The sequence below is a fragment of the Podarcis pityusensis genome, assembly GCF_964106645.2.
Source record: "Podarcis pityusensis genome assembly, chromosome: 4".
Classification (NCBI taxonomy): domain Eukaryota; kingdom Metazoa; phylum Chordata; class Lepidosauria; order Squamata; family Lacertidae; genus Podarcis; species Podarcis pityusensis.
Genome location: NC_138027.1, coordinates 26,766,525 through 26,783,387, shown reverse-complemented (window position 1 = coordinate 26,783,387; position 16,863 = coordinate 26,766,525). Strand labels below are relative to the sequence as shown.

General features: G+C 44.4%; 1 protein-coding gene and 1 long non-coding RNA gene across 4 annotated transcripts in view; one reads left to right on the top strand and one right to left on the bottom strand.

Moving 5' to 3' along the window:
• Window positions 1-5,946, top strand: part of SLC7A1 (solute carrier family 7 member 1) — a 37,418-nt gene extending 31,472 nt beyond the window's left edge. For all 3 annotated transcript variants that reach the window (XM_081004127.1, XM_081004126.1, XM_081004128.1), the window contains 5 exons: window positions 65-167; window positions 633-844; window positions 2,042-2,208; window positions 3,175-3,283; window positions 3,723-5,946. In XM_081004127.1, coding sequence (XP_080860253.1) covers window positions 65-167; window positions 633-844; window positions 2,042-2,208; window positions 3,175-3,283; window positions 3,723-3,832 — 701 coding nt within the window. In that variant the 3' untranslated portion in view covers window positions 3,833-5,946. The remainder of the gene's footprint in view (window positions 1-64; window positions 168-632; window positions 845-2,041; window positions 2,209-3,174; window positions 3,284-3,722) is intronic.
• Window positions 5,947-9,291: 3,345 nt separating this feature from the next.
• On the bottom strand, window positions 9,292-16,857 carry LOC308476559. The gene is made up of 2 exons (XR_013985955.1): window positions 16,317-16,857; window positions 9,292-16,158 (listed from the first exon to the last, which is right to left on the bottom strand). It is a non-coding gene; the product is annotated as an uncharacterized lncRNA (long non-coding RNA).
• Window positions 16,858-16,863: the final 6 nt, after the last annotated feature.

The window sequence follows — 16,863 nt, the reverse complement described above, 5'->3', positions numbered from 1 at the left end:
TAGTCTTATATATGAAATGGATTTACCCCACTGCATTATCTGTCTCTTCATTGTCTCCCACCAGCTGTCATGGCCTTTCTCTTGGACCTGAAGGATCTTGTAGACCTTATGTCCATTGGGACGCTTCTTGCTTACTCCTTGGTGGCTGCCTGCGTGTTGGTGCTAAGGTACGGCACAACGTTTCTGTGTTACGGAGCAGAGAAGATGGTTCTCAAGTGTTCCAGATGCTATTTATTTAAAAATTCCAAAATTGGGACAATGGTGTGTGTGTTTTTAGGCCAACCAAAACATCATAATATAGTGTGCACGCTTCAGAGCTGTCCTGAACTCTTCATCAGACTAGTTCAGGGATGTGTCACCTTTTTGTCCCCCCCCCCCTCAGTGCCACATTCACCCTTGGCCAAATCCTACAGCTTGTAGGCCGTGCTCTTTCCTGCTGGGGATACTGAGCAATATTCTAGACAGCCACTGGCTTAGAAGATTTAAGTGGTATTTAGCAACCCTCTCCTTCGGAGTCACTGTTTTCAATGCCTGGGAATCAGTTTGGGAAGAAAACATATTAGGTGAGACTCTCTTATAGTTACAGGTGATAGGATGGGGCTTAATGTGGTCCAATTCTTTTTTTCTCTTAGGTACCAACCGGAGCAGCCGAACTTGGCATACCAGATGGCTAGTACAAATGATGAGGCAGACAACAACGAGTCCGTGAGCACCAGTGAATCTCAGACTGCGTTTCTGCCTGAAAAGGGAGAGAAGTTCTCCTTAAAAGCTGTTTTCCGCCCCCAAAATACTGATCCTTCCAAACTCTCTGGGTCCGTAGTAAATGTCTCCTCCTGCATCATAGGTAAGAGTTGGTTTCATGTGTGCAATTGTTAATTTATTCTGCTCTGGCCTTTCTCCGAACATGTGACATTGATAATGTGGTTAGTTCTCTATAACGCATGCAGCTGTAGCTTCGTTTTGTAAGGTTGACTTGCAAAACTCCTATAAAACATAGCGTATGGGTTTGTTTAAATACCGGGAGCTGCCACTTTTTAGATCCTTTGCCAAGACCTAATTCTTTGTTAGAATTTTCTGGTGCCCTCCAGATCTAATTGTACAACAACTGACCACTGACCATGCTGGCTGATGGGAGTTGAGGCTGGTGAAGTATTCTGGTCCAACAGGACACCAGCATTGGGGATGGTTAAGAGAGTCTGCACACTTACGGCCTGTGAACTCTGGTTGCAGTCATCTAATTTTGTGCACCCCAGTCTATATCAGAAGATTAATCCCCGGGGCTTGGAAGAGCGTCAGAATATGGTTTTGAATGAGCAGCCAGAAGTGAACTGGCATCCGTGTTGGCTGTGCATATAGAAGCCTGTAGGCTATATAGTGCTGTGATAGAGCATCTGATTTACAGTGGTACCTTGGGTTAAGAACTGAATTTGTTCTGGAGATCTGTTCTTAACTTGAAGCACCACTTTAGCTAATGGGGCCTCTTGCTGCTGCTGTGCTGCCACTGCACAATTTCTGTTCTCATCCTGAAGCAAAGTTCTTAACCCGAGGTAATATTTCTGGGTTAGCGAAGTCTGTAACCTGAAGCGTCTGTAACCTGAGGTACCACTGTACATGCAGAAGGTCCCGGGTTTCTCCACATAGAGCTGCCTGGAGAGCTGCTGTCAGTCTGAGCAGAGAACCGTGAGCTAGGTGGACTATTGATCTGATTTGGAATGAGTCAGCTCCCTGTGTCCCTTTTGTTGGATTGGGACATAAGATCGTACTGGTGGAGAGCCAAGTCGGAAATGGATTTGACCTGTCCACCAACTTGCAGTGTCTATTGCTAAAACATATAGGAACAGGGGCAGACTTGCCCCAGAATTTTTGTGCATGCACAGATTTAGGATCAAAACTACAGAACCTTGCAACGCCCCGCTGCATTTGCTACGAACTTTACCGTTCTTGGCTTGATTTTAAAATTACCGTTGCTTTTGTATTCAGTCTTTCCCTCCCACCACCAAATCAGCGCGACAAACATTTGTTCCATGTGTCTTGTTGCCAGGTGTTCTTATCGTCACCTTCTGTAGCTGGACTGTCCTTGGCAAAGATGCTCTGAGGAACGGGACCCCGTGGGCTATTGCTCTGCTTGTGGCCGTTTTCCTCCTCTGCTTCTTCTTCACAGTGGTTATCTGGAGACAACCTGAAAGTAAAACCAAGCTCTCGTTTAAGGCAAGTGGTCTGCAAGGAATGGGCTGGGGTGGTTCTGGGTGGGGGAAGCAGTCGGAGTCTCTGTTGGCTCCATGCATGGAAAGAGAGATTAATGGAGGTTAACCTGCTTTTTCTAGAAGGGCAGGAATTAGCAAGGCATGGGCAGGGGGAGAGGAGGCGCAGAGCAAACTTTCCCACGCAGATTGGCTATGTGCACCTCCAACTTGACCTTCAGCACTCCCAATATTCCTTTCTTTTGCTTCTCATCTGGCAATCTGTCTGTTTATGTTTAATAGCGGCCAGGCAGAGGGTATGCAAGGCTGCGTTTCTTTTTTTGGCAATCTCAGCGTAATCTCCAAAAGCACCAGCTCCACACTTTGAGATGCAGCCCCTGGAAAGGAGCTCTTGTTCTCTCTTCTCACTGAGCTGCAAAAAAGGGGGAAAAAGCCCCACCAAACTTGCATCTCAGCCTTCTTTCTTTCTACAGACTTTTAACCCTGAAAAGGAGGTGGGTGGGGATTTTTAAGTACCCTTTGCTTTTCTCTCTCTCTAAAAAGAGAGAGTACCCCAAATACTCCTCCCCCAGCTAAGTACTAGTTTTAAAAGTTATATATGGCTTTTCCATTTTTATTTTTTAAAGCAAAGGTCCCAGGTGATGTGAAATAAAATAGTAAAGCCAAATGCTCCAACAGCATCTGGAAGGCAAAATTAAACTAACAGCAGACATTAATTCCATTTCCAGAGGAACTTCCTGGATGATGTTATTGCTCTTTTAAATTGCTAATGAATTTTTTACAGGGCCAGTTTTAGGTACCAGCTGAAAGCAAATGATATTCTCATATGCCCCTCCATTGGCAATGTGATATAGGAGGCTCAGTCGTCACAAATGGATTGTGCAACCACACATCAATAATGTGGTGTTGGAAACTGGCTTGTCCCAAAATGCCATCCAGAGGCACAACAACCTGGTTTCTGTTCTTTTTCCAGGTCCCCTTTCTTCCCATCCTTCCAATCTTGAGCATCTTTGTGAATGTTTATCTCATGATGCAGCTGGATGTTGGCACGTGGATACGATTTGCTATCTGGATGGTGATAGGTGAGTTTGCAACTGGGTTTCTGACCATGCAGAATGATGGAATTCTTTAAAAAAATATACATATTCTAAACAGAAGGAAGTTGTGAACAGTGCTACAAGATTTTATTGGTTCCTGAAACAGAGTCCAAATGCCCCCTTCCCACTGCTATAGGGCCAGTCCTTCCAGAAGTCTTGTAGCACCATTCAGACACCAGTTTCTGCCTTCATCTATTTCCCACCCTCCGTGGTTCTGCCTACTGCAAGTTGCTGCATCCTGCCGGGGGACAGGGCTGGGCTTGGTTCTGACCTTATATGTGGCATAACCAGGTGGTGGTATTGCTGATTGGAAGACATCAGGCATTTTCAGTGGGAGAGATTAAACACGCGTAATGCTTTGGCTTGTGTGCTGTCGGATGACTTCATGCTCTCTCCAACGCTGTGCCCCTTTACCTCCCTCCAGGTCTGCTTATTTATTTTGCCTACGGCATGTGGCACAGTGTGGAGGCGTCTTACTCAGCACCGATGGATACAGAACGAAGTACGGACAACAATGTGGACAGTTGCAAATGATTGGCAGCCTGGTTCCACTAAAGGACACCTGAGAGCATCCTCTACAGGGAAGGGTGCTTTCCTCTCTGGGACCCTGAAGTATTTTGTTCTGTGGAGTATCAGGTGGGCTTCCATGTCCCACTGTTGCCCCTTGCAGCTTGCTTTTACCTTGGTAGTACAGTTATAAGGGATCACAAGGAAAAAGCCAGGCCTCTGGCACACTTCCAACAACACTGTTATCTGATGCTGGCAGCTTCCCCTCCCTTGTCATAAGTATATTGAAAGATAACAGCTTATCAGTGTGCCAGTTCACTTCCAATGCTGCTATGAGACCAAGCCTTACAGAGGCCCTGCAAAGTAATTCCCCAGGTACTGTCCTTGGATTCAAGTGAAGCAGACTTTGTACTGTCTCCAAAGTCACCTGTGTTGGACCACAAAAACCAAGGGGCCTTGCCTAAATGAAAACAACACCCCAACCCGCCCCAACCACCTGTGTGTTAGCAAAACACCCTGCCCCTTGCAGGACTGATCTGATTGAGAAAAGGACTTGGTGGTGTTATTTAATCATTGTACTTGACTTATTTTATGCAGGCAACTCCTGCGCTTTGAAATGCAACGTTGCAACAGTCTTCTGTAGGGTAGTGGCTTGCAGGCTGAATTCTATCTGTTGTGACACAAAATACTTCGTTTAGGCAGCTAACAGACCCTGCTGCTTTTACAAGAAAAGCTTCTAGCTCATGGTATAATTCTGTGTAGAAAAGTGGTTGCTTGTTTGTCCCCAGGGTATATAAATCTGCAAAATTAGGAGTTACTGGCCAGAGTTTAGTGCTTTCCCTTTCTCATCTTGCTCCTCTTCATCGCAAGCTTGTGAGGTGGGTCTCCAGTGTTCCTTGAAGCTGAGAGAAAGCAATGTATGCAACCTTGAATTAATCCATTTCGGAGATGGGATTTGAACCCTGGTCTTGCTGGGTCCAGCTCCCAACACTGTTACATTTTGAAATAACTTATTTTTGTGGGGAGGGAGCTTCTGCCAAACTTGGATCTTCTGGTGCAGGGTAAGAAACAGCATTAGTTCATGGAAGATTTTGGACAAGTGTGTCGTCTTTGAAGTCAAAACTATAGTGGCTTTTCACCTGTCCTGCGAGGGCTGGCTTTTCTCTAGAGAAGAGGGAGAAGCATGCAACACTCGGAAGCAAAAGGGAGTGTGCAGTGATAATTTACTGTGCTCAATAGACAAGTTCTTGCTCATGCAGCTGTATGGCAGTTTACCTGCTGAGTGCTGCTTTTGTGCAATGAACTCTTTGAGATGCCACCTTAGCCATGCTGAACTCCAAATAGGATTTTGTGCTGTTTCCAAAGAGTGTTGGCACAGGCATGCAGCTTGAGCGATGCGCCCTAATAATTAGCAGAAGCTTCTTGTGCTTCTAAAGCCATCTGTCAGCCTTCCTGTTGAGTGCGGGTGTGGAAGAAGGTTGGCTTTTTTTGTACCTATGCATAGACTACCCCTTGGTAACCTGGGGCCAGCTGACCGGGACGGAAGGGAGGAGTTGTCCAAAACCTCTGGAAGGCCAGAGGGTTGCCAAAGGATGGCATAGACAGAGAGCCACCTCTTTTGTAAAAAGAAAAGGAAGAAAAAGTGGGTTTCCAAAAGAAACATCAAGTTCATGCAGATCCTTGCTGTAGAAAACAATCCATTGTAAATATTGTAGCTTATTATTATTATTATTATTTTATTATTATTATTTTATTAATATTATTATTTTTTCATTGCTGTTCTCTTGGAAACCTGATTTTATTTTTTATTTGATATTTATGTCTAGCCGCTTCATATCTTTGCCATTGAGGCAAATTGTGTGAACTTAGAAGAAGGGGAAATCTTTATTTTTCGGGAGGGTTGATCCTATTTTTATGTGAGGGATTTCTGAGGGTGGAAATGTTCCTTTGGGGGTGCCCCCCAGGTTCTGCTGTTTTGGTTTGGCACTTCTTCACTGCTGTCGCTTGGCCCTGCAACATCCCTTGAGGTCATAGGTACAGAAGGCCTGTGCTGTTGGGAGTTGCAGTATCTGGAGGGCACCAGCTTGGGGAAGGCTGTTGGGGGGGCAGTATGAGGGTGACCTGTATTACGGCACATGGAAGACAAGTGGCCCTTGAGGTGAGCATGACTGATTCCTGGGCAGTGTACAAAAGATTCCTCTCCTGTGAAAGGTTTTCTCCTTCTCTCATTATACTAGAATTCACGGACATGCAATCAAGCGGGACGTTGTAAGATCCAGGACAGACCAAAGACAGTACTTCTTCATACAGCACGTCTTTGAAACCATGAATTTCACTCCCATAAGATTAGAGATGGGAAGGGCTGGAAAAAAACCGGAAAAATTGGGGGGGAAACCAGGGTTTTCCCCCAAAGCCATTTTTCTGGGGGGAAATGGGGGGAAATCTGCCCCCCCAATTTTTCTGGTTCCCCCCCCAAGCCTTCCCATCTCTAATCTTATGGGAGTGATACAGCGACAGCCACTGACTTGGATTGTTGTAGAAGAGAATTAGGCCAATTCACGGAGGATGTGGTTTGCAATGGCAGCTAGCCATTGTGGCTCTGCCCTGCCTCTGCTCTCATAGAAACAGTTGCTGGGAATCACTGGTGGGAAAAGTGCTGTTGTACTTGAGTCCTATTTGTAGGCTTCCCATAGGTATCTGGTTATTTTTTTAATTAAATTTCTATACCACCCTTCATCTGAAGATCACAGGGCGGCTTGCAATATTACACTCAAAGATTTCATGGTTCCAGTATTCTTGAAAGGCCGTTTGCCGATGGTAGCTTAGTCCTCTCTGACGGGCTAAGGTGCCCTGTGCCTTTCTGGTTTTTATAGCAGTGATTGGCCATGGTGAGGACAGAACAGGCAGCCCGCTAGCCTGATCCAACAGGAACCATTTTGTGGTTCCTCTTAGCCCTTCCGCATGTCTGACAGGTGGAAGCCTATGTGTGTAGAGCTCTGCCTGCCTGTTCCCATAGATCCTGGAATTCTGCACAAACAGCCGTCCACTCCGGTCCAGGGTCTGCGAAAGCCTATGTGTGCGCAGTTCCCCCACCTCAGCATCTGCATTAATTCTTTCAGATTTGTTCCAATTTCTTCTCTGCGCCGTTTTAAAAGGCTCATTCTTCTACTACATGCTGTCTTGGAACTTCCAGCTTACCTAATTAGGACGTCCACAGATCGTGGCTTAGTTGCAGCTTGAGCCCAGATCCCCAGTTATCAGTTGCTCACCAGTTGTCTGTTGCGCATTCCCACATAGAAATCACTTCTATGTAGGCTTTGCCTGTGTGGAATTCCGTGTCCTCGGTTCATTTGTCGTCACCTTTGCCAACCTAGCACCTTCCAGATGTTTGGGACCACAACCTCCATCAGCTGCAGTTGGAGGGTGCCAGGCTGGCAAAGACTGTTCTGTAGCCCCTTGGACCGATTTGTAAAATGTGCCCTAATGTGAAGCTGCCCTTGAAGAAGGCTCTGAAACTGTTCTCAAGGCCCTGCCAGTTATCAGGCTAACAGTCTGACTTTGCTGGAAGTTAGGTTTCTAGTTCAAATCAAGGTTCTGGTCATCATCTCTAAAGACCTATGTGACAGGGACCCCAACTTAACCTTAGGAGGTGTCTTCTCCATAACAAACTTCCCTTGCTGCATATTCCACATGAGTTGGATATGAAGTTAGTACCTGTGGCAGGTACTGGGTCCTTAACTCTGGGAGGTGGCTTCCTGTGTTCTGAGCGCCAAAGTCTAGACATTGATAACAGTTCTAATGCAGCAAGTTTTTAGCAGTCAACTTCTATGATCTAGCGTAGCTGTAGTTTTGTCATTCGGTAGCTTATTTTAGAACTGATTTTATGTATTTATTTCTCCGAACAGGAGGGAAAAACAGGGTAAACATCTCACAAAAGGAGCATTAAGTTTTGTACTGTATATCAGCAAATCGTGTGCGTGTCTAACATGGGATTCATGCAAATCCCCCACCCCAGGGAAATGATTAGAGGTCGGAATCCTGACCATGCTTAAAGGAGCGCTGAGAGTATGTGTGATGTCATATGCTACTTCCTTTAAAAAAATAAAATTCAATTTTCTAGGCTAGTGGCTCTCCTCATCTGCTTGCTTCAATTCAGGTGGTGGGATGCTGTTGGACTCCCAACTCCCATCAACCCCAGCCAATGGTTAGGGGTGATGGGAATTGTGTACCTCCAGGTGTTGCAGGACTACAGATCCCCCACCCTTGTTCTCAGTAGTGCTGAAACTGGTAGTACCAACAGGGGTCGCTAAATCTCTCTGTTGTGCTTACCCCTGTGCTGTTGCCACTGCCAGGCCCTTGCATGGTTGAAGATGGGGGGTGCTCAGGACGTGGAATGTAAACTTCTGCTTATTGGTGTAGGATTTTGCCACTTGGGGTGGGGATGGAAGACTAGATAGGCTGTGTTGCCCTCACCCCTGAAGCCTAAATGTAAATACATGCAAAGCTTGAGTTTGGTGAAAACCTGATTGCTGCTGCTGCTGCTGTAGGCTTGCTATTGTAAAGAACAGGCCAGCATTTACTGGAGCTCGTCTTTGTAAATAAGTGGGAAACTTTTTATTTTTATTATGTTTAAATAAGAAGGTGGTTTTGTATAGCTGCTGGGACACTTTGTTGTATATAAAGCCGTATTCTGAAGCATTGCCTTCTGTGTTAACGCTCAAAAGAAAAAGACCGAACAGGTATCTTACTTTGTATGAGGTCTTTCACTTCATTGCAGGAGGTTGGGCAAAATGACCATCAGGGTCCCTTCCAACTCTACAATTCTATATGGTTCTGTAACAGAGGAGCCTGTCCAAAGTAGCCTCTTGAATCAATGGAAGCCACCACCACTTCCTTCAGGAATTGTCTCATTTTCACTGTCTCCATTAGATTATTTTTCTCCCTGAAGGGCACAAGCCCAGTATGGAAGGGGATGTGTGTGCAAACCCTTAAGTCAGCAAGGGTGAATATGCTTAATGTGTACCCTGACCTGATGCATGTTTCACTTTGAAGATGGTTTTAAGTGAGTTCTTCAGGACTTCCTTCTAGTTGGGTGTGCATAGAATTTGAAACCCTGGGCTAGGATCACACCCAACCATGGCACAGGAACACAGCTGGGGATTTGGTTAAAGCCACCCATATAGAAGGAACTTTGGAAGAGCACGGCACTACATTTAGACCTGTGGCTTCATTCCAGCTGTAAAAGTTCACATGGTGGATCATGGAGACCAAAGATCCAACAAAAGTAATGAAAGTTGGTTTTCCAGTGAATTGTTCACCTTTTGCCCACAAAGTTGCTCATTATTAGAGAGAGAAAATAACCAGTATTAGAAAAATATAGACACTGGGTAGATTCGTGTTACAATGCTTTACATACAATCACTAATTGCCCATTTTTCTGATCTTTTGCAGCTTCAATCATTTACGGAGTGGGCATTTTTTCTCTCTCTCTCTCTCTCTCCCAACCATTATATACACTAGTGGCCAAAATTGTGGAAACCTTTAGGAAAAAGTGTATTTCTGAGGTTTGATGACTCGTAACACCACTTTATTTTGGATTAATACCATAAAATTATATATCAGTGGAAAGATAGTTTAATTAAGAATGTAATGCAACAAGGTTTGTTCAATTATCTTTATTCTATCAAGTTATAGCCAAATAACCAGAAAAAGGAAGCACAACTTGCTTAGGTTGATATGCAGTCGCTTTCCTTCATTTGAATGTAGCCAGTGAGCAGGAGTGTTTAGAGAGCCAATCAGGTGTTATGAGTCATCAAACCTCCGAAATACACTTTTCCCAAAAGGTTCCCACAATTTTGGCCACTAGTGTATATAATGGTTGGGAGGGAGGGAGAAATTGCCCCTTCCATAAATGATTGAAGCTGCAAAGGATCAGAAAAACGGGCAATTAATGATTGTATGTAAAGCATGGTAACATGAATCTACCCAATGTCTATGTTTTTCTAATATTGCTCATTATTAGAGAGAGAAAATAACCAACTTTGTGGGCAAAAGATGAACAATTAACTGGAAAACCATCGTTCATTACTTTTGTTGGATCTTTGGTCTCCATGTTCCTCTCATTCACAGCTTGATGTTCCTTGGGCTACAGTCGACATTGTAATCCTAGCACCTGTTCAGTGTTGATTTGCCCTGCAGTCTCGTATCATTTCAGTGTTACATTGAAATTAAGAGGTAGTGACCTATGGTGAAGTGTTCTCAAGTACTTCAGCTTATGGGCTATGAGATGTGATGTCCAATCAAACCTAACATTTGTATAGCAGAGGCTCACAGTTTATAGATCTGGAACTTAGGGGTTCATGTTACTAGATAAGTAAAATTGACACTGAGGAAGGGAGTTAAAAATTCTAGAAATTATTGCCGTTTGCAAGGTCTAATCCAGAGACTAGTGTGTATCATTGTGTTGTCTGCTGTTAGTAATATGTGGCAGTAACCCTTGCATAGTGGCCCTTTATAGCTGGGGTTGCACATTTCAATCTGTGCTGCAAGATGGAGGGAGGAAATGCATTCTTACCCAGATTATGCAATGCTCACCAAGATTGCATTGGCAATATCAGATGTGGGTGCACACCCAAATTCTATTCCAATCCACATCTGTTGCATACTGGATTCCTAATACAGCACAGGGAACTGTGCATCCATTCCGCTAGGGTATCCATGCATATAACACCCCATTGCATTTGTATAGATTGCACAAGAGAGCATGAGAAGGCTGACAATTTCTGTTTGAACATTTTACAAATTAACCGTAGTGTAACCTTGACCAGGCTTCACAAGGAGTTCACAAGTGAATATTTTATGCTTTTTGAATGTAACCCAGTTGCATGTTCATGAGTTTCCCTTGAAGCCAATGGTGTTCATGTGCATATCATTTGTACATACTTGAAGTTGCTGCATTTTGAACTGTCCTGTAAAAGTATTACTATTCAGTGCTACTTTGGAGTTCATTCTAAAAGGTTACGTTTTTTTAATTTGCAAATGTTGGGAAGAGTTACTTCTGTCTTTTAAGTGCAGAGGGTGCCAGAATACCCACAGGTTAGCGTTTATGTGCTGATGTATCAAGTGTGAGGACTGGGCTGTATGTGTTATAGGCACATACTGCCCCCCGTCCATGGGACTTCGGCATCATCATTTAGCTGTTTGTCCATATAACTTTGTTTTGACAACTTCATGAATCCATCTCAGAAGATGCATCCATTGCAAAGGTTGTCTGGCATTTGTTACATGTGTACATCTTTAACAGGTGCTTTCATGTGCTAGTCCTTGGTATGTTGTACTTCCAAAGCAAAGGCCAAATGTTGCAGGAACAATGCCTGTTAGTAACAATCCATATATTTCCTCAGGGTTTATTTCCTCCTGCTCTTGGCACAAGTCCCAATAAAAAATGTTATGCCGAGATGATGAAACTCTTAGACAGTGGCCTGGTTTTCACATAGTGTTAAGCCATGGTTTGTTTAGCTTAACTATGGTTTGTTTTTACATCCAAGCCCACCCCTGCCAACTAATTAGGGTTTGGGCTCAACAAATAAGAATATGGAACCATGGGTGGTATTCAACTAGATTTTACTTTGAGTAGGTCTATGGAAAGTAAAGTACCTAAGTAAGTCATGTTCATTAATTTAAGTGGTTGTACTCAAAGTAAAAGGGACGCGGGTGGTGCTGTGGGTAAAACCTCAGTGCCTAGGACTTGCTGATCGCAAGGTCGGCGGTTCGAATCCCCGCGGTGGGATGCGCTCCCGTCGTTCGGTCCCAGCGCCTGCCAACCTAGCAGTTCGAAAGCACCTCCGGGTGCAAGTAGATAAATAGGGACCGCTTACCAGCGGGAAGGTAAACGGCGTTCCGTGTGCTGCGCTGGCTCGCCAGATGCAGCTTGTCACGCTGGCCACGTGACCCGGAAGTGTCTGCGGACAGCGCTGGCTCCCGGCCTATAGAGTGAGATGAGCGCACAACCCTAGAGTCTGTCAAGACTGGCCCTTACGGGCAGGGGTACCTTTACCTTTACCTTTACTCAAAGTAAAATTGAGTTTACCACTATATGGTTTGAAGCTGGCTTATACATTTTCCTTACATCTGAACCCAGAGTCCTGGCCTAATCCTTGCTTCTTTCCTATAGAAAGAGGTAGAAAGCAAGAACAGTTGAAAAACGAAACTTGCATAAGGTGAAACAAGCCATGGTTGCTACCTGATGGTCTGTGAGACTGATACTGGTATCTTCAACAAACCATGCTTAAAGCAAACCCTGAGTTACCATTATGAATGCAGCCACTGAGGAATCTTACACAAATCACATGTGGTCATGTCTGTGTTTTCCAAATGTTGGAAGGGTTGTAACGTGTGTGCCTGGTGACAAAGTGGAGGATTTCCTGTCTTTACGTTGTGCCTTTCAATGTACGTCTGGTCTCAGGAGCACAAAGAATGGGTGTGACACCATTTTCGATTGTACATTACAAATCTAATGGAACAGTGGGGTTTCTTCAGGAATACATCTCTTAATAACCAAGAAGCCATGAAAGAATCTGTGCATATTTTTATTGAGTAATATATAAATATATACTTTTTGGTTGGCTGTTCTATTTTTCTAATGATTTCCTCAGAATTTCTTACTGTTGTGATACAATTATTTGACCCCTGATGCTGACTGTAATCCCCGTTGGGTTTTTTCCTGCTCCTGTTTCAGTGGAGTTTCTGGTTCAGTTCTTGTTTAGATTTTGGCTCTCTCCTCCCCTCTCCTCCTAAATATAAAACTTTGTTTTTTAAATGCGAAACGTTTATCTAGAGCACGACCTCTGCTTCCCAGAGACGTTTCTGCCAGGTGGCACTGTAAATAATGTCTGCCTCTTGATGTCGTTTTTGACTTTGGAGATCAGTTTGTTAATATGTGATACAGCATTAAACGTTTCCCAGAAATGCAAATAAATTATGTTAGTTTCACCTTTCCTCTTCCAATGTATTTCTGTTCGTTCCAGCAGACCAGTTGCATGTAATTGCTCTTCGGTGAAAGAATCAAGCTTGTGGAAATGCACCTTTTGCTTTTCAGCATAGTGTTTCATGACAACATGAACAGCGCAACCTCATGCATAGTGGCCCAGCAATAATGCTGTGTGAGTTCAGCAGGACTTTCTAAGGCTGCAGTAAGTATTCTCTTTTAGCAGTCTGATCTAACCAGTGTTCTCGTTCTCTCTCACACCCACACTCACACACCCTACCTAACAGTATTCTCTTGCGCTTAATTGAAATGGATGCTTTTGAGCTTCCCATAGCCACTGTGAGAACAGGATTATGGATTAGATGGGCCAGTGGTCTGATCCAGCAGGCTTTTCTTATGATTCACTCATGAGCCCTCAGCATGGTACTAGATGTTACCATAATTGCGTCCAAAAAAGATAGCCCTGTGTCTTAATTTCTCAGTGCCTAGCAGCCTTCTCTACTGGGACGTTCCTCAGATATTTCCACCTCCCATGAGACTAACTCTGCATGCCAGTGGCCAGAGGGGAGAAAAGGCTAGCCTAGTGCAAATGGTCTCCTCTTCTGCTATCACTCTTGCCTTCAACGGCAGCAGGTCAAGCATGATAGTAAGGGGGGCAGGAAAATGTGAAATGCAATAGTTTGCAGCACAGAAAAGTTGCACTACACAGGGGAAAGGAAGGAAATTGACAATTGTTAGGATTGCTCCATTACTTGTTGTGCAGGCACATACAGGTTTGTAATAAAATGATCTGTTCATAGGGAGTTGGCACAATGACAGTTTATGGGACACAGTTTGATCATGCACAGTTTGATCAAGGCCTTTAAATTTGATCAATTACCTTTAAATTTAAATAGCAAGTACTGAGCAAAATTTGTAAGGTTGAGAGAACAAAGATCCTGAGTGATTCCTTTATACACAAGTCTTCAGTTGTTTGCTTTACTTTTGTAAAACAACAACACCCATCTCTTGCTAAATCCTGTTACCTATAAACCCGTAAAGAAGCATCGTAGCACACCAAAGACTAAGGAGCATGTATTTATTATCATGAATATATTACATTCACCTGTACACTGTAACTCAAATAATACAAACTTTTTTTCCTGTAATTCAAATAGCCACGTAATTAAGTCAGACCACAAACTCCTGCTGTGTTAGGGAGGGGATGGTCTTTTAACATCCACCATGTGTCCATGGGACACAAATGCAATCAGTACACAGACATAAAATACCTGATTTTGGTTATTCATATTTATTCCAAAGAAGATCTTTACTGTTCATGTACCTGCTGATTTATTGGGGAGAAGAAATGTGATGTGTGCAAATGAGAGTTCTGAAAAATGTTTCAGAAGTCGCAAAAGGGGGGAGTCTTAATCAATCTCTGACTTCTCCTGTTGGCTTCTCTAGCGAGTGGTTTTGTTGGTCCTTTGAGATTCCTAAGGTAGCAGGGGCCTGTGAATGCATTTCCCAGGAAGACTTTGGAGGGCTTCTGGGAAAGACAAGTATTTGGACAGGGAGGCACAATTTACTCATTGTATCACACCTCTTCGGCATGTTGTCCAAAACCCAGAGTTGCATGGCATCCCCAAACACAACATGGGGGCTAGGAGGAGGCTGAGGAGGCGGATGCATCACTGGTCTTCGGACAAGACATGAAAGTGAAGTGAGAAGAAGTGTGAGAGCCTCATGTATCCACAACCAAAGCCCAAGGGATTCCTAGATGATCAACTCCTTTCAACGATACTACTTTGGTCAGTTTTTTCTTGACTGTCATATTCCTCTGATGCTTTAGAAAGCAAGGATGCCTTTGAATGCACAGTCCTATTTGGGGCAGCAGGCAGTATTGTTACTATCCATTTGCTTAGCTCAGGCATAGCCCCATGGTGCCCCTCAGATGGTGGACTACAACCTTCATAAGCCACAGCTAGCATAGTCAATGGTGTCCGGCATGATGGGAACTGTAGTTCGAAACATCTGGAGGGCATCACGCTGCTGTCTCTAACAAAATACAGGGCGGCTTTGGGTATGCCACAGAGGAGAAGTCACACATCTGCCCTGTTCTGGTAAGAGCCAATTGTGGGCTGCATCCATAGCTGGGCATGCAACCTCACCATAAAGTAGGAAAGATGCTAATTTTCTCACTCTGCACAGTCAGTGGGAAGCACAAACAGAAGCAGTGCAAGCTGCTCTTGATTCCTCTCCTGCTTTATGTGTACAGTCCAAAGCTGCTCTGTTGGATGCATGCGTGCCCTGCATGGAAAGGAATTGGTATTCTACAGAATGGTGCCATGTTATGATAGTAGTGTGGGCTGTGTTCCTGGACTTTCCTAGGGCTGGCATCTCAGCAGCTGAATCCTCCTTGAATCTTCCTCTGAACCTGCATGGAATAATATGCAGCAGCAGGACAGATTGAGACGGAATTTCCCATCTTTTCCATAAGGGAATTTTGGCACAAGTTGCCCAAACAATGTCTTGCCGTCACCACAGTTAGTCAAGTGGGTAGATGGGAGGAAAGGACAATTTCCCTGAGTGAGCTGACCTAATTTTTTTGGCCTTGACTGCAAGTAAATAGGTAAAACAGGATTCACACCTGAAATTCGGACAATTAGAAAAATGCCATCCACATTTTTCTTGTTTCCCTAGAATGCAAGTTGCACTTGGTAGCCACAGTTTGCTTGTCGGCTGCTACTAAGGCAGGGTGTTAAAACATTATTGAAGACCCATGTTATTATTCCTTGCCAGGCCATCAGTTATAGCGCTGCTACAATCTCTAGTTGCTTTCTTCGTGATACTTAGCCAGCTTTGCCCCATCACCTGAGTGCTTTGTGTAATTGTCTAGTACGTAAGTGTGAACGTGGTTATCCACAATTAGATTCGCAGTCATTAAGTTCTGCTTTTGGGGGAATGAATTTTATGGCTTCACATGCAAAAAGCAGCTGGCCTTCAAGGAGAGAAGCCCAAGGGATGCAGTGGTTGTAATGAAGCCTAGGCATGTTATGCACTTCCCCTGGCACTGCCCCAGTCCAATCTGCTCCTACTTGGGATCGTTTGTATACAGCAGGGCAGCCCAACTTTTCATACCAAGCGGGCCACAATACTGCCTTGTTTCATGGGCTGCCCCCAGCCCTTGCGCTGCCTTCCAAAAGCTGGCAAAGTGAGGGGCTGGGCTTTGGGAAAGAGGTGCAAGGCTCTGGCAGGGTCCTAGCTCAGTGGCTCACGTATCTGGCTTTGGGAAGGCAGCGTAAGGGCTCAGTGTGTGTGTGTCAAATGTGGCTGAGGGCTGTAAAAAAAAAGGTATACAGGAAACTGAACTGGGAGCGTTGCACAACTCCCAGATCTGCACACGCTTGCCTGCAGCACTAGAATAGAGCGTGTTGCACTCTTTCCCCATCTCTCATGTCTATCATCATAATTTTTGGAGTGATGGGGGAGCTGATGGCAGAGGCAGGGATGCAACTTTAGGAAAGTCAAAAGGTTTCGGGTGACCCAGTGAGATAGTTCCCTCCACCTTGTAGTAGTAGCCCTGTATATGACATCAGAAACTGCTTTTAAAGGACGCCTTGGTTTCAGAACTGGCTTGCCAGATAGCGTGCTTAAGAAACCAAGTTACTTTTCAGATGCCAGCCATAGTTGGTTACCTTTAAGTTTGCATAATGCAAAGTCATGAAAAGGCTCTTTTCCCTCTGTGGATGGCCTCTGGTTTTGAAGGTCTGAATAAGTGAAATGCTTCCAAGCAACTGAATGTTAGGTTAAACTGAAGTAGTTAACCTAGGCTGCCATTTTTGAAGAAGAAGGAGGATAGAATCCTACACCTTTCCCATCTGGATGCAGGGACGACTGATCTGTACAAAGGTAATGGAGGAGAGAGAACTGTAGTCTGATATTAGCATTGACTTGCTATCTTGTGTAAGCCAGCAGAAGCCAAAATCTCAAATCGTATTTGGAAGCATTCATTGAAAATGGAGGTGGCAGATGAACAGAGGAAGGAAGAAGCATAAACAGAGGAACTGACAGGCAACCCAGACCCACCCAC